Source organism: Sycon ciliatum, chromosome 6, assembly GCF_964019385.1.
Source record: "Sycon ciliatum chromosome 6, ocSycCili1.1, whole genome shotgun sequence".
Classification (NCBI taxonomy): domain Eukaryota; kingdom Metazoa; phylum Porifera; class Calcarea; order Leucosolenida; family Sycettidae; genus Sycon; species Sycon ciliatum.
Window position 1 is genome coordinate 8445177 of NC_088648.1, and position 23604 is coordinate 8468780.

Genomic DNA, 23604 nt, shown 5'->3' on the forward strand with positions numbered 1-23604 from the left:
CATGCTAGAAGACGGGCCTGGTATTGTTTTGATAAAACTCAGCGGAGCAGAAGAAAGTCTTTGGTGTCTGTTGTTTTGCATCTCACTGTGTGTGCATTATCAATGTCCAATGACGTCATCCATGCTGCGTAAAATCCATGTGTCCATTATTCTGATAGTGAGATACTGTGTAGGTAGAAGTAGAGGAGTATTCGGCACACCATGTTGATGGAGATAGGGCCAATGATGGAGATATGAAGGAATTGAGCGATGAGTCAAGGTAAACGACACTTTTAAAACAAGTACATGTGTTCCATGTTCTGGTGTTCAGGTTCATTTATTTATATCGTGGAGCAACAGTATGTAATGGATATAAAGTGCTAGACCGTGACGCTGATCTAATTCAGAGAAATTTTCTACATCTACAGTTTGAACACAAAATACAGCTTAGAGAACACTCCTTTCCCTCTATGAAGGGGCATTGGATGCGGTTTTCGTTTTCACAGGCTCCAGGGAAAAATGAAGTCGCATAACCCAACGTAAACCCTTAAGAGCCACAGGGAAATTTCAAAATTCTGCATTTTTTCGTGTTCCTTGGATCATAGCTTCAGTTCTAATCACTCAATCCTCACAACCTAGGGCTTCCTGGAAAGGTCCCCGCGAGAGGAAGAGAATAATGTCGATCATGATAGCCAGCACACCGTCTATCCGGAGCTAGATCGCAGCGACAGTACGAAAAATGCCCCAAATGCGTCCAAATGCGTCCCGCTCCAGATATTTCATTTTACTCGATCGTGGAGTTCCAATTTTTTCGCTGTATACTCTTGACAATATCAACAGTGAAACCCGTGCAAATTCGAGTAAACCAGCGCGACGAGAAGTCTCAAAATTCTCAATACTAAAGTCGCCCTGCGCGCTTTTGAAATTGCCGCGATCGCGGCTCAACTTACGAGTGATATATCTCAGGAACCGTTGCTTTCCTGACAGGTGAGAGTTTTCTCTTCGCCCTGGATATTTCGATCACTGGATTTGAGCGAGATTGGACTGAGTTAATTGCTGCCGCAGAAACCGCCAACTTGACAGGAAGCTTGTTGATCGATTCTTTGTTGATATTTTCCGAACACTGTATATCCTCTAAGGCGCATGTCTAGTGTACAGGAGGGTGGGAGGGCAAAAGAAATGCAGCACCTGATAATTGCCATGACATGTGTGTACGGTTCATAACACTTGTCAACCAGGAACAATGCAGTTCTCTTGTATACAGTATAGGCTTGTTGCCGAACGCCGAAAACCACAAGTCCCAGTCTGAAGTACCAGGGCAAACGACTAATGTTCTACATTCCCAACCCGCTTTTCGTAATGACTTCATTTCCTGTACATATCGGTAGGGGTAAGCGGATTATGCCGGCATTATTTTGGGCATAATCAGGTCCTTTTTGAGAAGGAGCATAAAATGGCATCGGAAAAAGGGGCAGATGCCCAATGAGGCATTCATACACACTTGCTATAATAGTATTGAAGGCATAATTGAAGGCATACTATTTGGCATAATCAGGTCCTTTTGAGAAGGAGCATAAAATGGCATCCGAAAAACAAGGGCAGATGCCCAATCATGAGGCTGTTATAACTATACACACCTGCTATTGAAGGACCATACATAGCGCTTCTTGTCGATTTGGAACAATATTTTAGCAGCCACTAAAGGACATCTCCCAAAAGTTCAGCGTTTGCTTGTGAATCTGGTATTCCTCTTGCATTATTATTGTCTTGTACTTCCACAAGACTCCCAGTTCACATCATGACAATGGTCTGAGTCCTTTTTTCATGACGGTTTTTCATGACGATTATCTGACGATTATCTCTTCAGTCACGACTTTCCACTGATGAATGTGACAAGAAAATTAATTCTGGTAAACTTTCATGACTTTGTTGTAGTGTGGCGATGACTGCAGAATTTGTTCTCTTTATTGCTATTATAAAATTATCTGTTCTGTTGGTCTTTTTGTTGAAGCATATAAAAGACATAGTTGGCTGTTTTCTGGAGCATCCTGCGAGCATCCGCTAGAGCATAATCGGGTCATTTCCCGAACATAATCCGCTTACCCATAATCTATATGTACATGTACATGACGACAGGACTAAAATAAAGGCCACTACACAAAAGCTGATCTACGGTGCTGGCCAAAGATATCCAACCTCGTGAATAAACTTGTAAAGACAGAAGCGCCGCGTTCCAGTGCACAGGCCAGCAGTATTGTGTAGTGCTAGGGGCAGGGCTGCGTAGCTCCCGGCGCTACTGTGTTTTATTGCGCTATTTTATTCATGAGGTTGGACTGCTTTGGTGAGCTGTGACAGTGTGAGCGGTGCTGAGCACAGACTCGACTGTCTGTCTGTAGATCTACTAGTCTTGCTATGCATGAATGAATGTAGCCATGGAGCACCATGACATCATGCACACTGACGTGTACACGTAGATGAATCACGTGCAATATCTCACACACATCCAGCACTGCATGCAGGCTACAGCAGGCAATAGGGGCAAGGCGCCATAATGTAGACCAAGTAGACGAGACAGAGAGAGACAGAGAGAGAGATAGAGAGCTAGCCTAGAGCCGAGAGACTCGAGACGAAGCCCGCGGCTCGATCGAATGAGCCAGCGTTGCGATCTGCAGGAGAGATAATCATGGGCCCAGTGTCCGCAAGGCTGGGGCCGGGGCTGCACAACGAAAAGGGCATATTTTTCTCACGTGATCCGACGTCATTTTAGCAGCTCAGCACATCCACCTGGGAGTCGCAAAATACCGATATTTTAGGACTCCCTGGTACTGTATAAGTACAAATTTTCGTTTGGAATTATCTTTTGCATAATTATTCGTCAGGAGGCACGAAATAACTAAAGTTTCTACCAAACTAAAGGTTTTTTTCTGATCGTTCGGGGTGACAGACCTCGACCAAAAACGAAATTTAGTACATAACAAGCCTGCTGGTGGAGTGATCTCACGAAAGATTTCGTGAACAAAAATTTGTACTTCTACAGTATCTACCGTACGTTTCTCCAGCCTCACATGCTCAGAGAAAGTAATACTACTACTAGTAGACATATCCAAGAATACGTCTTGACTATACGACTCTGTAGATCTACGAATCCAAGGACGGTTAGGTGCTGGTGTCCAGTGTGGACGAAACTGTCAAAAGACTGGTGCATGATTGTGCATGTAGGCTTGTAGTTGCAGACTCTCAACTAACGTCGTCGTTCTCGTATTACTAGTATTAGCATGAATAGTAGTACTACTACAGTAGTACTACCAAGCGTACATCACCGGGTTATCTACGCTTGGTATTAGTCAGGTTTATGACGGGGGTGCGGCCCGCGGCGCCACGACTGACTCGGTGAGGTCGGAAGACCACGGAGAGGCGCGCGCACCGCGTGGATCTGCCATCCTGGCTTGGATCTACGGACAGGCAGTTCATGCAGCGCTTTGCGGACAAGCCAATAATGATAACAGTCAGTGAGTTTGAGAACGGCACAGATCAATCAGCTGTCAGTTGAGCCACACTATGGACAGACACTGAGACAGTGAAGATGACTAAATAGTGGACTAGTCTACTGGCTGGAGTTCAGCCCTTCGTCTTTTCTAGATCAGCTGGCTTTGTCAGTGAAAGATATTTCCTTTGCGGAAAATTGTATTTTACGAGTGAGTTTTTCTTTAGACTTGAGATAGAATTCTTGCAGTTTGCGAAGTATTGTAGATGGTAGCGGTGCTTGCTGAGTAAGAGACCACGCTACATATGTTGCCATTGGTGGTGAGTACTTTGCCGCTGTTTTTCCATGTGTGTGGCAATTGCGTGCTGTGTGTGTCTGTGTGTGTGTGTGTGTGTGTGTGCGTGTGTGAGTGTGTGTGTGTGTGTATGCTGGTTACCCCAGCAAGTGCAGGGTGTGCATAGGTAACTGTCTTGGCCGTTTTATGCCGATGTACTCCGTGTGGTGTAGACCATGTGTGCATTGGTGGTCGATTCACATGGCTTCGCCAGTTGTGTGGATTAGACAGTTATCTGGGGCTAGTCTTGATCTGTCTCATTCAGATCTTGTTCGCTATCGTTGCTACAAGAGAAAACCTGTGGGTGCACATCCAGTGCATTTGCAGATTTGCGTGCTTCTCTTGCGACGGGCGTATACATGGCGTATATATGGTGTGTGTGTGTGGGGGGGGGGGGGGGGGGGAGTGGTGGATGTGTGTGTGGATGTGTGTGTGTGTGTGTGTTTGTGTCTTTGTGTTTTTAGCATAGTTGTGATTGGAGGGAGAGGGCATGACGGGGTATGTACAATGTCTGTACATGACTGTACTACGTGCAGTTTATCAGCAGAAATACATGAGTGGGAGTGGGAGTACAAGTACAGTGTTGCTCAATGAAAGAACATGCCAGGCGTTGCGCAGCCCTAAAGCGGGATTCACAGAAGCTTTTTTGCGATGCGACAGCCGCGAAGCTTGCAAATCCCCAAATCGCAGCCACCCCACACCCCACGCAACTGCCGCATCTGGGCCATCGCAGAAGTTGAGCTTGCTCAACCTTTGCGATGCGACAAGCCATTTGGCGTACGATTTTGACCTTTTCGACAGCAAATTTGTACAAATGTTCAAGAGTTGCCTATTAATTTTTACAAGTTTTAGGAAACGGGAGAATGAAATTGAAGACACCACTGCAGCTGTACTTATGGTTGATAAATAGGGTGGTAAAGACACACCTGGCTATATGGCGGTAAACACACGCCTGCCCACACACACTCTCTAGGCTGCAAAGTTCTGGCACAGAGCTCTCCTTCTCACCACCACCACCATCGGTTCGCGCCTGGCGCCTGGTCGATGCATGGCTGGCGGTATTCGGCATAGCAGGCTGGTACATCAAGTAGCGCATGGCACATAGATGATGACACAGCAACGACATAGCTCGAGTGCGACGTACGTTTCGTCCCCGCTGAACTCATCAGGCAATCTTCTTCTTGGATGTCTTCATACGGAGCTTGACTCGGGAGAATGAAATTGAAGACGCCACTGCAGCTGTACTTATGGTTGATAAATATGGTGGTAAAGACACACCTGGCAATATGGCGGTAAACGCACGCCTGCACACACACACTCTCTAGGCTGCAAAGTTCTGGCACAGAGCTCTCCTTCTCACCACCACCACCATCAGTTCGCGCCTGGCGCCTGGTTGAAGCATGGCTGGCGGTATCCGGCATAGCAGGCTGGTACATCAAGTAGCGCATGGCACATAAATGATGACACAGCAACGACATAGCTCGATTTTAGGAAACCACGCGAATACCATGGTGACATACCCACCTGCAGTGAACTTCGCGCCAAATCAGCAAGGCGTTGTCGCATCGCTGGCTTCTTCTGTGAATGGTATTTCGCGAGTTCGCAGATCACGTCGCATCGTGTGTCGCATCGCAAAAAAAGCTTCTGTGAATCCTGCCTTAACCTGCAAACACTAGGCTGCGAAATGGTGTAAGGCACAACAGTGCAATGCACGAATTTGACCCACACCACCGGATTTTATTGAGCAACACTGCATGTAAAGAAGCGCAGTCAGTAATGAATGAAAATTGTAGTGTAAAATTACACCGAAAAGAAAGTTTGTACTCTAACCCGGTGACAGTAGAGTACACCAGTCAATACATTGTACTGATGTATGTAATCAACGTGTACTGATGCACGTAATAATAATTATAGTGTACTGAATGTAAATGATGTCATCCGATTGTGTGGACCAGGCGTATGTAGATGATACGAAGGTCAGATGGGCACATGTAACTCAACTCATTTATTGCTTTTTGTCTTTATCAGCTTGACAAATCATTGTGTATTATAACGTGTTTGTTAATTAATAACTTTGACTGGAATTTCTCTCATTTTGTCCGGTGTACTACAGGTGTAACCATGGCTACGGAGACTCTCAACAAGGCAGAGTATCTGCTCAGCCTTGTAAAGAGGAACGATCATCAGGAGTTGAAAAAGGAAATCCTTCAGGAGGACGGTACTTTGAAGGAAGGTGTGGAGGAGCTCACATGTACCAACGACATTGGAGAGGAAGAGACATTATTGGTATGCAGTATGCACACATCCACATACTTGGTCTGTTTCATCGCAATTGTTGTTTATCTCCCCCGACAGGTAAAACCAAGTCCAATCGCGATATCTAACTCGCTTTCAATTGGGAGATTGCTCCATCAGATTCCATTGCCGAAATTGTTCTCTTGTGGCGGAGAGTATTCATGTATCATTCCTCTTCACTATGCTTATAATTTCACAGAGTGGTAGGAAAAACTCCTGTTCTTAGTGGCGATAGATAAGCGACAATTGTGATGAAACGGACCAAGTACAAACACACCATGCGCGCACACGCACACATACACATACACACATACGGAACTGTACTGTACTGCACTGTGTACTTGCTCACTGCCATGACTGGTTACGCGAGTCTCCCTCGAAGAGGGGAGAGAGATTTAAACGGAATCTTGGAAAGATGACTCAATTGGCTATTGAACCGCCCAACGGCCGAAACCCCTGAAATACCCAAACTATGGGTGGACTTGAAAATGATCCCACTTATGGGCTCGCCACACCTTACTAAGTGGGCGTGGACAAGGTGCAGAAAAAGGATTGACGGCATCAGGGTACAGGCCCGGCGGAACCGGTCCGGTTGGTCAGGCCATGGCCGGACCAACTGCTTGGCCCCTGACCGAGGGTGTGATAATTGTTGAGTAGGTCATGTGAATACCCTGCATTACAATATACACAAACACACACTGTATGAAAGGCTAGGGTATGGCGGGACCAGTCAAAACCTCCTTCCGCCGGTCCTGGGGTATCCGTCCCGGGATCCAACTGCAGTTACCCCTGCTCCCAGTAAAGGTAATACTTGCTACAGGTAGACTCCCTCTAATTCGAATACGGTATAATTCAAACATTCCGTGTAATTCGAACTTTTTCGTTGTACAGATCTCCTGCAAGTCACTTCAAGTCGAATTCGAATGCATAATTCGAAGTACAAAATGTGCACCGATTGGATAATTCGAACTCTGCCTTCGTACAGAAGAGCGGTTTACAGTACAGTGACTATGCTCTTCGAACGCTCATTTCGAAGTGAGATGGAGTTGCTATAATTGTAATTAGAAGTTCATTCTTTTCTCCTTCTCTAGCCAAGAGTAGCTCAAAAATCGATCCCTGGTCCGCTCCAGGATCGACAGTAGCGTTCAAGAAACCCACCTTCTCTCGAAATTTGATTCGAGCCGGTGCGAGGCAAAGTGCAAAGATTTGATTGAAGACGACTAAGATCAAGATATCAAGTCAAATGACTTTGTGTCGATCCAGTGTTTATTATGAAACGGCCTGGTCTATTGTACATGACCACCTATGTTTCGTTGATGCGAACAAAATGTGCGAAAATTATCAGCACACGATTTCGAGCATTTTGACATACATAATCAGTGCATTGGGCTGCATTTGAATAATTGGAAGTTCCTGATAATTCGAAGTTGGGGCCTGGCAATTTAAGGTTCGAATTAAAGGGAATCTACCTGTACTAGTGTGGGTGGCTAAATCAGAGTGGATCTGATACATTTTATAAGCTTCACTAGCACCATGATAACACAAAAGTCAATCTAGCCAGTAGCAGTCCATGGTCAACAGGTATGTATACTTCAAATAGAAAGTATGTGAACCCTGAAACCAACACAAGTGGCAGATACAACCTTACACCTTCAAGCAGCCGAGCCCGTTGGCAACTGACACAACACTCTCTAGCACACACGCACACACGAATGCATGCAAACACATACATACAGACACACACACATCCACACACACACACACACATACACACACATACACACACACACACACACACACACACACACACACAAGTGCACATACACAAACACACTACTACTGCCTCTAACTGTTATAGCTTTGCTGCCGCAAAAGACACACCACTTCGGAAGGAGCCAGAGTCATTGTCAGGAGCAGAATCTGAGCTGACGATCCAGGTCACTCTGTCGACGGAAAAGAATGATATAGAAATTGCTGGCTGTGAGAAAAAACTAGGACGTGTATGTTATGTACATCACTGTTTGAATACACATGGGTGTGTGTATTTGCGTGTGTGAGTGTGTGTGTGTGTGTGTGTGTGTGTGTGTGTGTGTATTTGTGTGTGTGTGTGTGTGTGTATTTGCATGTGTGTGTGTGTGCATGTGTGTGTGTGTGTGTGTGTGTGCGTGTGCATGTATGTGTGTGTGTGTGTATGTGTGTGTTTGTGTGTGCGCGCGTTGCTTGACTTTGTGTTCATACCATTCCTGCATACCAGGGTCGGTTGCTATTCTGTGCCTGCAATAACGGCTGGCTGGAGTGTGCCTGCATCCTTGCAGACTGTTGCGGAGAAACTGTGATCAACCAGTTGTATCTCTATGATGTAGGTCTGTATGTGTGTGTGTGTGTGTGTGTGTGTGTGTGTGTGTGTGTGTGTGTGTGTGTGTGTGTGTGTGTGTGTATGAGTGCTGGGTATTCATTCCTCACACTGTCCCAGTTGCCAAACACACTGCTGCTCTGTACACTGACTGCCCTTAAATGCGACTATCCAGGTGTTTACATGGGTATCATTTTAAAGAGGAAGTGCATCGATTTTTCAAGTAGGGTACAGGAGAAAGACAATTTGATATCGGTTCGAATGGCATATCTATCGCTTCCATACGATAAGCCAAACTTGCCAAATCGCCAATTGTATGCTCACGTTGCCATTAGCCCTTTCCAAAATGTGCTCTTTTAATTCACACTTAGTGCTTTTCGCGTCCCTCAAAATAATATTATGCTGAAAAAGTGCTCTTTTTTCAGTAAAAGCAGGCAAAAAGTGCTCTTTTTCAGCGAAGCATAGCCATGATACATGTTCAGATATGAACCCAACCTGAGGAATGATTACGCACTCTTCCAGTTATGGGTCCACGAAAGCCAAAACAGGAAGTAAAGTTCAAAAACCCACTTTTTACAGCATTGTGTACAACGGGGTACAAGCTTCACCAACTTGTTGCCCCCCAAAAAGCGGCGTGCCAACTTCCAAGGCCCATCGAGCACTCAGAAACTGGGATCGCATGCATGAGCAAACAGATTTTACCACCTTTTCAGCTAAAAAAGCTAAAAAAAGGCAATATTCACCAAAAACGCAATAAAGGGCGAAGGAAACGGGCTTTTCCAAAAAGGAAAAAAAGGGCGAGCACCTTTGGGAAAGGGCTAGTTCCCATATCGACCAGCGCTGTGATGACATATGAAAGGCTTAGCTCCACCACAGACAAGGTCGATCACTGCAGAATTTAGTCATTTTCAATTGTAAACATTTAAAAAAGTTAATTATCGTGCCCGTTTCCGAAGGGAACTCATGACGGCCGCTAACACCCGGTAAACCCTAGTTGTATTCACGATGTAAAAGAAGTGCTATGTTCAATGCTGTTAGTGCTGCGAACTGTTTATCGGCCTTCTCCTGCATTTCCCTGGGCTGACTGTGCCTAGGAAATGTTTCCTCTAGGAGAAGATGCTCGGTATTCGCCATCTCTCCTGAGACATTTTCGGCAAAATTTCAAAACTACGACATTATTTTATTTGTCAATCTCCACCACCCGTCGTCTCACCTGGCTTCAGAAGATGTTACGAGAGATGGGAGATTCGCCTGGAAGAATCACATCCATCTTCAGGAAGTGGAAAGAGCAAAAGGCATGGTAGTTGGTTGGGGGAAAGGCTGAACGTCTGATTTGTCCCAACCAAGATCTCAGCATGTTATTCGTCACTATTTTCTCTTGTCTGCTGATGTCTCAGCAGTCCAGCTTTCTCCTGTCGGTGTCAGGTCCCAGTACACAACCGAGAGGACTACTAACAAACAGTTCACTGCACTAACAGCATTTAACACAACCCTTCTTTCACTTCGTGAATACAATGAACCCATTGAAAATGACCAAATTCTGCAGTGATCGACCTTCTCTGTGGTGGAGCTAAGCCTAGGTTTCATACGTCATCACTGCACTGGTTGTTATTGCAACGCGAGCATACAATTGGCCATTTGGCAAAATTGGCTTATCGTATGGAAGCGATAGATATGCCATTCGAACCGATGTCAACTTGTCTTTCTTCTGGACCCTATTCGAAAAATCGATTACTTCTCCTTTAACATTGTACTTTTAAAATTGCCTGGGGAATCTCGGTTTGTATACTAGTGAATATCAGCCCATACTCACTTCGGCTTCAGGTAATACTATATATTCATACTTTCTCCGTTAACAAAACCTTCGTGATGGATTTGGAATTTTGGATGGATATGAAAACGCTTAGAAAATGTCAAGAACAGTTTGTATCGACTGCAAATTTCTGAATGAAGGTAGTTCAGCGTATGTACAGCGTCCTTACAAGAGAACTTGTTGGCAGAATGAACAGAGAGTTCCGTTTGCGTCACTTTCGCTCGACTCATTTTTAGGGCTGCAACGGGTAGGAATTTGGTCGGGTAACGGTTTCGGGTATTTTTATCCGGGTAGCATAGGTACCATATCAGGTATTTTTTTACACAGTTTGTAGTGTGAGTGTGCACTTGCGTTACATAGAAAGTGTACAGCAAGCACGCATCTGTGCTGGTTACATGCACCGTCGCAAAAACACCATACTCCAACAACCCGATCGGGTTCTCAGGAGTAAATTGCTACCCGACTACCGTATCAAATTACGGGTAGCACGGGTACCCTACTACTCGTTGACACCCCTACTAATTTTTGACCCTGCGTCGCTGTCGTCATCTGGTGTACGCGAATCGTCATCTCTCGCGTCGTTGTTCAGCTCGTTTCAGCCTTGCGTCGGCTTCTTTGATCACACTTTGCTGAACTTGATATCGCCGTCATTCAAGTAAGTTGGCTTTCAAGCTGCGTGATCCGCCGCGGTTATTACTTGTTTCCACCAGGGAGTCGTAAAATATTTACGACTCCCTGGTTTCATCTCCGCTCTCCAGAACTCCTCGAAACAAGGAGTAAAGGCACAGCAAAACTGATTCCACTTTCTCTGTTGAATACTCCTACCAGCACTGAACGGCAGCGGCTAGCAAATCAAGTCGACGAGACTCGCGTCGGACTGCAGACTTCTGAAATAATGCATGGTCATCAGCATTCGAATCTGGGCTTTGCACAGGTTGAACAAGAATTTACTTGGATTCAGAATTATTTTAATGCGCCGTGTGATCGGAGCAGCTCCTTGTTCACTCGCTCATTGTGTGCGCTCGCTGCTCCATTCCATCGCTCTGTATCACTCTCAAACTCAGTGCTAGAGTAGTAGAGAGGCCAAGCAGCACATTATCCCCTTGGAGAAGTGATATTTCAGTTTCGCTCGCCATGACTGTCATCACCTATGTTGCCTCAGCGCAACCATCGATTCCGCTCGGCTTGTTGTAAAAGTTCGATTTCCTTGCATCGTACCTTTTTCATGCCATGCCAGGGAAGGCCGAGAAAGTGATCGCGACTCATTTCACGGCAGATTGTGCGCAGACCAGTCCCTCAAAAATTCATCACGAAGTTTTTGTTAACGGAGGAAGTATATATAATTATTATATATGTGTGTGCATGTGTGTGTGTGTGTGTGTGTGTGTGTATGTTTGTGGGTGTGTGTGTGTGTGTGTGCGTGTGTGTGTGTCCCATATGGTGCAGTGGCGTGTGCAGTGATTTCGAATCGATATGTTGCGGATTCGATTCCCGATGATTATGGTCACATACATCTTTCTTCTCTTTCTCAAACTCCTCCTGACTTTTCTTTCATTCTCCTGGGTGGTTACCAACAGCCAGTGCATGCCGGAGCATGTGGTGTGATATGTGTGCGGGAAAAAAAATTAAAAAGACCAAAAAGTAGGGATTCGCTGGCCAGAAAATGCCACTTCATAGCTGTGTGATGTAGACCAGGCTGAATAGTGGCGGTTGATTCTTCAGCCTTGCAAGCTGTTGAATGGTGCAATCCCAGCACAAGTTGCTGTAGCTTTTGCTGTAGCATCGCTATCATCGCATCCGGCGGTGGGCGTTATGATTATGGTCAAATGGTTTGTGTGTGTGTGTATGTGTGTGTGTGTGTGTGTGTGTGTGTGTGTGTGTGTGTACTTGGTCCGTTTCATCGCAATTGTCGCTTGTCTATCGCAACTAAGAACAGGAGTTTTTTTACCGCTCTGTAAAATTTCCAATACGCATAGTGAAGAAGCATGTTACAGGATTCCTGTCCGCCACAAGAAATAAATTCAGCGATGGAATCTGATGAAGCAAGTCGAAGAAAGGAAGCAAGGTTACAAAAAATGTACAAAAGAAAACAGCGACGGAGCGCCTTCTTGCACTCACGCTTTAGTTTATCCGACTCTGGCTCTGTATCACTCGAGCTGATGCCACTTGAGCTGACATTCACTGGTGTGTATAGCTGCTGGCGTAGAGTTATTCTCTTGTTTTCTCCGCTTGGCGTAAAGCAGCGATGGGAAAGGAACAGTCGCGGCTGTCACTTTGGCACTTGGAGGAACGTGGGCAGCGTGACCCGTCTGTCACTTCAGTACTGTGTGTTCAACAATGTTTTTGAATCAGGCACACATCCCTCTCCAGACAGCTGTCATACGCTCTGACCGCGACTCTTGTACTGCCGCTGCCAGGTCGGACAATGACTCTCTGTCTTCTTTGCCACCATCTCGCCATCAGTTTGCAGGCTTGCAAAGAATACCAGGTCATTGCAGTTCAAACATTGCAGTTCAAACAACTGAGCTGGCTGGCCTGGCCGTGACCGTCACGCTCTCCAGGTCAGGATGTCGATTTCCCCTGCTACAGTTCCGGTCTTTGAGCTGCGCTTGGCTTTTCGCTGCAGTGAATGTGTGCATTCACTGCAGTGCATTCACTGCAGCGAAAAGTTTCCCACTTTCCCATCAAAATTGTATGAATCGCGATGCCACTGGCGCTAGTCGCGATGGTTTTTTCTTTCTGATCTCCTTTGATCTTGCCATCACAACCTCCCAAACGAATGTGAGTTAGATATCGAGATCGGACTGGGTTTTACCTGTCAAAAGGTGCGTGGGAGATAAGCGACAATTGCGATGAAACGGACCAAGTAGTGTGTGTGTATGTATGTGTGTGTATATATGTGTGCAAGTGTGTGCATCAGTGTACGTGAGTTTTTGCTGTGTAAATTAAAATTGTGATGTGTGTATGTAAATGTGTGTGTGCACGTGTGTGTGTGTGTGTGCACGTGTGTGTGTGTGTGTGCACGTGTGTGCACGTGTGTTCGTTTGTGTGTATGCGTACTTGTGCGTTTTGTTGTGCTGGGAGTCTGTACATGTGTGGTGTGTGTGGGTGTACACATGCCTACACTACCTATGTTGTTCTTACTAGGATGAATGGAGATACACTCCACTACATAGAGCATGTATACAGGGTTACATCGATATAGCCAAGTACCTTGTCAAGTGTAAAGCCAACGTGGACGAGACTGGTTGGGTAAGTTGCACACCACTCTGTCTGTACATTGAAGAATGACTCAAGATTTTGGCTCGTGTTCTAATCAAAGACACCTGACTTTGGCTGTACTGCAACAGAGTTAATGCAGATGAACCACGTTGACTTCTATCTGAAGTCGGAACCTCAAAAGTATAATTATTACGAATATTGATAACTATGGATTCTTGCACAATGTCAATGATAGGGACGAGCCCACTTAAAAAAACCCATGTTGAAATTACTTGTAGACTACATGTAGAAGACACTGTGTTGTCAGTAGCATGGGTAAAACTGATCATAGGAAAAGACCATTTCTTGCTGAATGCATGATCATCGTTCTGTAATGATGGATGGAGGTAATCAGTGGATATTTGACTGGTGACTGTCTAGCCTAACACTATACTGTTATCAACCCTAAGATAACTTATATCTAGTAGGATGCATTGGCCCTTATTTGTGTGTTCAGAAGGAAAATATTTTGTCCCTAAAAGTTGTTTGGTGTTGGTCCACATGTGAGTGCTAGGAATAATCTTTCCTCTTGATAAGTTTGATGTGTTAGTATTATTAGTATATGTTCATGCTGTTTTTGACTTTTTGACTTCCCAGCTATTCTCACTTGTGCCGTGATGTATTTCTCTCTCTCTCTCTCTCTCTCCCTCTCCCTCCCTCCCTCCCTCCCTGCCTGCCTGCCTGCCTGCCTGTCTCTCTCCCTCCCTCCCTCCTTCCCTCCCTCCCTCCTTCCCTCCCTCCCTCCTCTCTCTCTCTCTCTCTCTCTCTCTCTCTCTCTCTCTCTCTCTCTCTCTCTCTCTCTCTCTCTCTCTCTCTCTCTCTCTCTCTCTCTCTATCTCTCTCTCTCTCTCTCTCTCTCTCTCTCTCTCTCTCTCTCTCTCTCTCTCTCTCTCGTTTTCAATTTTTGCCCATGCTGAATTTACGTTCGGCTCTAAAATTTCCTAGTGTGGATAGCGCAGATGCATGTCCTGCATTGAACGACACGTTGGAGTTACTCAGTAGCAATTCAGTTTGTGACATGATTCCTACTCTAGCAGTCCTGTCAGTTTTGAGCGTACCTAGTCTGATACCAATGAGATCATGTGGTGTGATAGATGGCATGTACACTGCAATTCAAAAGGAGTTGTGTGCTTTTTAACTAGCCACGCACTTAGACGTACAAATAGGTTATTCTCAATTCTTGAATGTCGGTACCACAGCTGTCATTATTGTGCTAACTGTTGCACTTTGTGACTCATCAATATCATGCTTATAATTATATTATTGTCAGTGTGGGATAACTACGGAAGGCATGTAAAACTTTGGTCACAGTAGGTTGTACATAATTTGTAAGATACAGACTGCAGAGAGATAACATAATGTTTGCATGTCTGAACTTGTCTTTACCTGCACACAGCTCGGTCGAATTCCTGTTCATGACGCCGCTTACGCTGGGTCTCTGGAAGTCGTCAAATATCTACTGGAACTCCACCCCGAGACTGTCTCTGCGAAGGACAAAGTGAGTCGAGCAATCTTTGGCACTGTAATGGTCACGAGTGCATAACCCAAGTGTGCGCAACTTTGGCAAATGACGGACTAGACAGTGTCATTTTTAGGGGAGTGCGCTGGGGGCACCCGCCCCTCCCACAATTATTTTGACCTGGATGTCAAAAAAAACCCAATCTGCTGCACGGTCTGCAGATGGTGGGAGGCTAGCATCCAAAAGCTGTACGTACGTACGCTGTGCGTCAATTACACTGTGAAAGAAACAATTGACTGTGTAAATCTACACAGGTGCACATATTCCAGGACACGCTGTATGCATGTTGAGACTTTTGATCGTGTGCTGTGATGTGCTGAACGCAGCGCTGCGCTAGGCGGACAAAACAAAGCTTCTCCTCGGCGCGCTTCTTTCTGAAACTAACTTTGTACAACAATGTTTTGAGGATAATCGCCTAGATGTTCGAATTGTGGTTGACTCGAAGACTTTTCTGCGAAGTCTCAGCGACATCCAGAGAGGCCAAGCTCTAGTTAGCAGATCCCTGGATGGATTTTTGCAAAGCGTTCTTGCGACGGCGCAATTCCTGTTTCAACTGGAAAGAGTACGCCTGATCAAGTCGTAAGTCTAGTTCGGAGCGAACAGTTACTGACATTCGGCCAGATGCGGAAGTACCAGGTTTCAGTGCTCAGCCAAAACATGATTGAGAACAGCCTTGTATGCTCCAAAAAAATTTGCAAGGATTTACTAACTAAAGTACCATGATTGATGATTGTAACACTTGAGAAACGCCTGTAAAAAACACATCGGATGTGATTGCATTACTATTGTTGGATATCTACATGACCGGCCTGTGTGACTGTGTCACTAGTGACTAGGGTGAGGAATGATACCTTTTTTTCCCAAATTGGCTGAACTGGGACAGTAGCATGATGTCCTACACCCCACCCCCGACAGGGACCCCCTAAGCCAAATCCTGGACAAACCAGAGCTACATGGTACATTCTCTGCATCATCCTGGTCATTTATTTACATTCCATGAAGTATTTTATGGCAATAGGCAGAATGAGCGAGGCGGACATTGTGCTTAACAATGACAAAATAATGCGTCCTAGAATTTCCTAACCGGCTTTCATGAGACCTTTGTCAGGGAAATACGTTTCAACAATGATAACTAGCCATGAATACTTATAAAAGCATAATGCAATTGACTTACCAGAGTTGTGTATATGACCATGCTTCACATCATAGTGAGTTGTAGGTTATATTCAATATGAGTACTTTTCTGATGGATAAAGATCAGGAATGTCTGGTCATGTGTGTTACTTGTACACAGAGAGGTGAGCTTCCTGTTCATCTTGCTGCCTATAATGGAAAGCTAGACGTCGTCAAGTGTCTACTAGATCTCCAACCAGACACGATCTCTGTAAAGAACAATGTAAGTTGAACAATCTCTACCATTGACTCTCCTTACAGCACAGCAATCTTCTTGGTCATGAGGATCACTGTGCTAGCTCTATGTCTATTGCTGATGAATATCACCAGTTCGATACCGACTCGCTCGGATTCCAGTCGCCTGCCACATGATAATCTTTTTTGGTGCATTTTGAACGGTGCTCGATTGGAAAACAGTGAAGGTTCTTTGAATCAAGGGCATGACTCTTCGATTCAGGGCTCACACAACTACGGGATCTGAAAGGTTTAGGTCGGGGAGCTGTTCATTGTTTTGTCACTTGTCACGGTTGTGGACTCATCGTTGTAGCATAGATGAGGGTGGACTATTCCGTGCGGAAAGCTAACATTTTCTTTCTCAAAGCACAACTACTGGCAAGGAGAAACGAACATTCTCAGACTACTAGTAGTATATGACTGTACGTAGAGTTAATGGTCTGATATTGATGAGTCATAATGTGCAGCAATTAGCACAATGATGACTGCTGTGGCACTGATATTCACCTATCTTAGGTTTAGTTCCATCACGTCTCAAATACACACGCCAACGTATTCCTCTTTCTCACCTTTCTTTCCCCCGAAACTTAGAACCTTCCAAGTTGGAAGGCTGTTGGTATGCACATTTGAGACGTGATGGTTGAATGTCGGTACCACAGCTGTCATTATTGTGCTAACTGTTGCACTTTGTGACTCATCAATATCATGCTTATAATTATATTATTGTCAGTGTGGGATAACTACGGAAGGCATGTAAAACTTTGGTCACAGTAGGTTATACATAATTTGTAAGATACAGACTGCAGATAGATCACATGAATGTCTGAACTTGTCTTTACCTGCACACAGGCCGGTGAAATTCCTGTTCATTGCGCCGCTTTCGGTGGGCATCTGGAAGTCGTCAAGTATTTACTAGAACTCCAACCCGAGACTGTCTCTGCGAAGAACAACGTGAGTCGAGCAATCTTTGGCACTCTAATGGTCACGGGTGCATAACCCAAGTGTGTGCAACTTTGGCAAATTACAGACTAGACAGTGTCATTTTGGGGGAGTGCGCTGGGGGCACCCGCCTCTCCCTCAAATATTTTGACCTTGGTGTAAAAAATCACCAATCTGCTGCACGGGCTGCAGATGTTGGGAGGCTAGCATCCAAAAGCTGTACGTACGTACGGGGTGCGTCAATTACACTGTGAAAGAAACAATTTACTGTGTAAATCTACACAGGTGCACAGATTCCAGGACGCGCTCTATGCATGTTGAGACTTTAGATTGTGTGCTGTGATGTGCTGAACGCAGCGCTGCGCTAGTGCGACAAAAACAAAGCTTCTCATCGGCACGCGCTTCTTTCTGAAACTAACTTTGTACAACAATGTTTTGAGGATAATCGCCTAGGGGTTCGAATTGTGGTTGACTCGAAGACTTTTCTGCGAAGTCTCAGCGACATCCAGAGAGGCCAAGCTTTGGCTAGCAGAGCCCTGGATGGATTTTTGCAAAGCGTTCTTGCGACGGCGCAATTCCTGTTTCAACTGGAAAGAGTACGCCTGATCAAGTCGTTGTAAGTCTAGTTCGAAGCGAACAGTTACTGACATTCGGCCAGATGCGGAAAGACCAGGTTTCAGTGCTCAGCCAAAACATGATTGAGAACAGCCTTGTATGCTCCAAAAAAATTAGGCAAGGATATACTAACTAAAGTAGCATGATTGATGATTGTAAGAACTGAGATAAGCCTGTTAGAAACACATCGGGTGTGAATCGATTACTATTGTTGGATGTCTATATGACCGGGCTGTGTGACTGTGTCACTAGTGACTAGGGTGAGGAATAATACCTTTTTTCCCCAATTGGCTGAACTGGGACAGTAGCATGATGTCCTACACCCCACCCCCGACAGGGACCCTAAGCCAAATCCTGGACAAACCACTGCTGCATGGTACATTCTCTGCATCATTCTGGTCATTTATTTACATTCCATGAAGTATTTTATGGCAATAGGCAGAATGAGCGAGGCGGACATTGTGCGTAGCAATGACAAAATAATGCGTCCTAGAAATTCCTAACCGGCTTTCATGAGACCTTTGTCAGGGAAATACGTTTCAACAATGATAACTAGCCATGAATACTTATAAAAGCATAATGCAACTGACTTACCAGAGTTGTGTATATGACGATGCTTCACTTCATAGTGAGTTGTACGTTATATTCAATATGAGTACTTTTCTGATGGATAAAGATCAGGAATGTCTGGTCATGTGTGTTACTTGTACACAGGACGGTGACCTTCCTGTTAATCGTGCTGCCTGGAGTGGAAAGCAAGACGTCGTCAAGTGTCTACTAGATCTCCAACCAGACACGATCTCTGTAAAGAACAATGTAAGTTAAACAATCTCTACCATTGACTCTCCTTACAGCACAGCACTCTTCTTGGTCATGAGGATCACTGTGCTAGCTCTATGTCTATTGCTGGGGAATATCACCAGATCGATACCGACTCGCTCGGATTCCTGTGGCCTGCCACATGGTAATCTTTTTTGGTGCATTTTGGACGGTGCTCGATTGGAAAACAGTTAAGGTTCTTTGAATCAAGGGCATGACTCTTCGATTCAGGGCTCACACCACTACGGGATCTGAAAGATTTAGGTATGGGAGCTGTTCATTGTTTTGTCACTTGTCACGGTTGTGGACTAATCGTTGTAGTATAGATGATGGTGGACTATTCCTTGCGGAAAGCTAAAATTTTCTTTCTGAAAGCACAACTACTGGCAAGGAGAAACGCACATTCTCTGACTACTAGTAGTATATGACTGTACGTAGAGTTAACGGTATGATATTGATGAGTCATAATGTTCAACAATTAGCACAATGATGACTCCTGTGGTACTGATATTAAACTATCTGATGTTTAGTTCCATCACGTCTCGAATCCACACGCCAATTTATTCCTCTTTCTCACCATTCCCCCCCCCCCCCCGAAACTTAGAACCTTCCAAGTTGGAAGACTGTTGGTATGCACATTTGAGACGTGATGGTTGAATGTCGGTACCACAGCTGTCATTATTGTGCTTACTGTTGCACTTTGTGACTCATCAATATCATGCTTATAATTATTTTATTGTCAGTGTGGGATAACTACGGAAGGCATGTAAAACTTTGGTCACAGTAGGTTATACATAATTTGTAAGATACAGACTGCAGAGAGATAACATGAATGTCTGAACTTGTCTTTACCTGCACACAGGCCGGTGAAATTCCTGTTCATCTCGCCGCTTGCGGTGGGCATCTGGAAGTCGTCAAGTATTTACTAGAACTCCAACCCGAGACTGTCTCTGCGAAGAACAACGTGAGTCGAGCAATCTTTGGCACTCTAATGGTCACGGGTGCATAACCCAAGTGTGTGCAACTTTGGCAAATTACCGACTAGACAGTGTCATTTTGGGGGAGTGCGCTGGGGGCACCCGCCCCTCCCTCAAATATTTTGACCTTGGTGTAGAAAATCACCAATCTGCTGCACGGGCTGCAGATGTTGGGAGGCTAGCATCCAAAAGCTGTACGTACGTACGTGGTGCGTCAATTACACTGTGAAAGAAACAATTGACTGTGTAAATCTACACAGGTGCACAGATTCCAGGACGCGCTCTATGCATGTTCAGACTCTTGATCGTGTGCTGTGATGTGCTGAACGCAGCGCTGCGCTAGTGGGACAAAAACAAAGCTTCTCATCGGCACGCGCTTCTTTCTGAAACTAACTTTGTACTACTATCTAAAGTACCATGATTGATGATTGTAACATCTGAGATACGCCTGTAAGAAACACATCGGGTGTGATTGCATTGCTATTGTTGGATATCTATATGACCGGCCTGTGTGACTGTGTCACTAGTGACTAGGGTGAGGAATGATACCTTTTTTTCCCAAATTGGCTTAACTGGGACAGTAGCATGATGTCCTACACCCCACCCCCGACAGGGACCCCCTAAGCCAAATCCTGGAAAAACCACTGCTACATGGTACATTCTCTGCATGATTCTGGTCATTCATTTACATTCCATGAAGTATTTTATGGCAATAGGCAGAATGAGCGAGGCAGACATTGTGCGTAGCAATGACAAAATACTAAGTCCTAGAATTTTCTAACCGGCTTTCATGAGACCTTCGTCAGGGAAATACGTTTCAACAATGATAACTAGCCATGAATACTTATAAAAGCATAATGCAATTGACTTACCAGAGTTGTGTATATGACCATGCTTCACTTCATAGTGAGTTATACGTTATATTCAATATGAGTACTTTTCTAATGGATAAATCATAGGAATGTCTGGTCATGTGTGTTACTTGTACACAGGACGGTGGCCTTCCTGTTCATTATGCTGCCTATAATGGAAAGCTAGACGTCGTCAAGTATCTACTAGATCTCCAACCAGACACGATCTCTGTAAAGGACAACGTAAGTTAAGCAATCCTTACCATTGACTCTCCTTACAGCACAGCACTCTTCTTGGTCATGAGGATCATTGTGCAAGCTCTATGTCTATTGCTGGGGAATATCACCAGATCGATACCGACTCGCTCGGATTCCAGTCGCCTGCCATTATGGTAATCTTTTTTGGTGCATTTTGGACGGTGCTCGATTGGAAAACAATGAAGGTTCTTTGAATCAAGGGCATGACTCTTTTATTCAGGGTTCACACCACTACGGGATCTGAAAGTTTTAGGTATGGGAGCTGTTCATTGTTTTGTCACTTGTCACGGTTGTGGACTCATCGTTGTAGTATAGATGAGGGTGGACTATTCCGTGCGGAAAGCTAAAATTTTCTTTCTGAAAGCACAACTACTGGCAAGGAGAAACACACATTCTCTGACTACTAGTAGTATATGACTGTACGTAGAGTTAACGGTATGATATTGATGAGTCATAATGTGCAACAATTAGCACAATGATGACTGCTGTGTTACTGATATTCAACTATCTGATGTTTAGTTCCATCACGTCTCGAATACACACGCCAATGCATTCCTCTTTCTCAATATTTCCCCCCCCCCCCTCCGAAACTTAGAACCTTCCAAGTTGGAAGACTGTTCCTGGACACACCACTGCTACATGGTACATTCTCTGCATCATTCTGGTCATTTATTTACATTCCATGAAGTATTTTATGGCAATAGGCAGAATAAGCGAGGCGGACATTGTGCGTAGCAATGACAAAATAATGCGTCCTAGAAATTCCTTACCGGCTTTCATGAAACCTTCGTCAGGGAAATACGTTTCAACAATGATAACTAGCCATGAATACTTATAAAAGCATAATGCAATTGACTTACCAGAGTTGTGTATATGACGATGCTTCACTTCATAGTGAGTTGTACGTTATATTCAATATGAGTACTTTTCTGATGGATAAAGATCAGGAATGTCTGGTCATGTGTGCTACTTGTACACAGGACGGTGACCTTCCTGTTAATCGTGCTGCCTGGAGTGGAAAGCAAGACGTCGTCAAGTGTCTACTAGATCTCCAACCAGACACGATCTCTGTAAAGAACAATGTAAGTTAAACAATCTCTACCATTGACTCTCCTTACAGCACAGCACTCTTCTTGGTCATGAGGATCACTGTGCAAGCTCTATGTATATTGCTGGGGAATATCACCAGATCAATACCGACTCGCTCGGATTCCTGGGGCCTGCCACATGGTAATCTTTTTTGGTGTATTTTGTACGGTGCTCGATTGGAAAACAGTTAAGGTTCTTTGAATCAAGGGCATGACTCTTCGATTCAGGGCTCACACCACTACGGGATCTGAAAGTTTTAGGTATGGGAGCTGTTCATTGTTTTGTCACTTGTCACGGTTGTGGACTAATCGTTGTAGTATAGATGATGGTGCACTATTCCGTGCGGAAAGCTAAAATTTTCTTTCTGAAAGCACAAACCACAGCTACATGGTACATTCTCTGCATCATCCTGGTCATTTATTTACATTCCATGAAGTATTTTATGGCAATAGGCAGAATGAGCGAGGCGGACATTGTGCTTAACAATGACAAAATAATGCGTCCTAGAATTTCCTAACCGGCTTTCATGAGACCTTTGTCAGGGAAATACGTTTCAACAATGATAACTAGCCATGAATACTTATAAAAGCATAATGCAATTGACTTACCAGAGTTGTGTATATGACCATGCTTCACATCATAGTGAGTTGTAGGTTATATTCAATATGCGTACTTTTCTGATGGATAAAGATCAGGAATGTCTGGTCATGTGTGTTACTTGTACACAGAGAGGTGAGCTTCCTGTTCATCTTGCTGCCTATAATGGAAAGCTAGACGTCGTCAAGTGTCTACTAGATCTCCAACCAGACACGATCTCTGTAAAGAACAATGTAAGTTGAACAATCTCTACCATTGACTCTCCTTACAGCACAGCAATCTTCTTGGTCATGAGGATCACTGTGCTAGCTCTATGTCTATTGCTGATGAATATCACCAGTTCGATACCGACTCGCTCGGATTCCAGTCGCCTGCCACATGATAATCTTTTTTGGTGCATTTTGAACGGTGCTCGATTGGAAAACAGTGAAGGTTCTTTGAATCAAGGGCATGACTCTTCGATTCAGGGCTCACACAACTACGGGATCTGAAAGGTTTAGGTCGGGGAGCTGTTCATTGTTTTGTCACTTGTCACGGTTGTGGACTCATCGTTGTAGCATAGATGAGGGTGGACTATTCCGTGCGGAAAGCTAACATTTTCTTTCTCAAAGCACAACTACTGGCAAGGAGAAATGAACATTCTCAGACTACTAGTAGTATATGACTGTACGTAGAGTTAATGGTCTGATATTGATGAGTCATAATGTGCAGCAATTAGCACAATGATGACTGCTGTGGCACTGATATTCACCTATCTTAGGTTTAGTTCCATCACGTCTCAAATACACACGCCAACGTATTCCTCTTTCTCACCTTTCTTTCCCCCGAAACTTAGAACCTTCCAAGATGGAAGACTGTTGGTGTGCACATTTGAGACGTGATGGTTGAATGTCGGTACCACAGCTGTCATTATTGTGCTAACTGTTGCACTTTGTGACTCATCAATATCATGCTTATAATTATATTATTGTCAGTGTGGGATAACTACGGAAGGTATGTAAAACTTTGGTCACA

At 44.6% G+C, this 23604-nt stretch overlaps 1 protein-coding gene and 1 long non-coding RNA gene across 2 annotated transcripts; both read left to right on the forward strand.

Annotated features, from left to right (window-relative positions):
• The first annotated feature begins 3615 nt into the window (after positions 1–3615).
• Positions 3616–16583, forward strand: LOC135820013 (serine/threonine-protein phosphatase 6 regulatory ankyrin repeat subunit C-like). The gene is made up of 7 exons (XM_065333313.1): positions 3616–3783; positions 5911–6083; positions 8347–8451; positions 13406–13510; positions 14916–15017; positions 16333–16434; positions 16473–16583. The coding sequence occupies exons 2-7, from the start codon at positions 5919–5921 to the stop codon at positions 16581–16583; spliced, it is 690 nt and encodes a 229-aa protein (XP_065189385.1). The 5' UTR covers positions 3616–3783; positions 5911–5918.
• Positions 16584–17301: 718 nt separating this feature from the next.
• On the forward strand, positions 17302–21990 carry LOC135819280 (uncharacterized). The gene is made up of 5 exons (XR_010553886.1): positions 17302–17396; positions 18714–18815; positions 19681–19782; positions 20788–20889; positions 21885–21990. It is a non-coding gene; the product is annotated as an uncharacterized LOC135819280 (long non-coding RNA).
• The last annotated feature ends 1614 nt before the right edge of the window (positions 21991–23604 follow it).

Excerpts from the sequence above, each read along its gene's own strand:
- LOC135820013 (XM_065333313.1), top strand. The coding sequence starts at position 5,919 with ATGGCTACGGAGACTCTCAACAAGGCAGAGTATCTGCTCAGCCTTGTA. Across the intron at positions 15,018-16,332 it reads CTGTCTCTGCGAAGGACAAA|AGAGGTGAGCTTCCTGTTCA; the intron begins GTGAGTCGAGCA and ends ACTTGTACACAG. Across the intron at positions 16,435-16,472 it reads CGATCTCTGTAAAGAACAAT|CACAGCAATCTTCTTGGTCA; the intron begins GTAAGTTGAACA and ends CTCTCCTTACAG.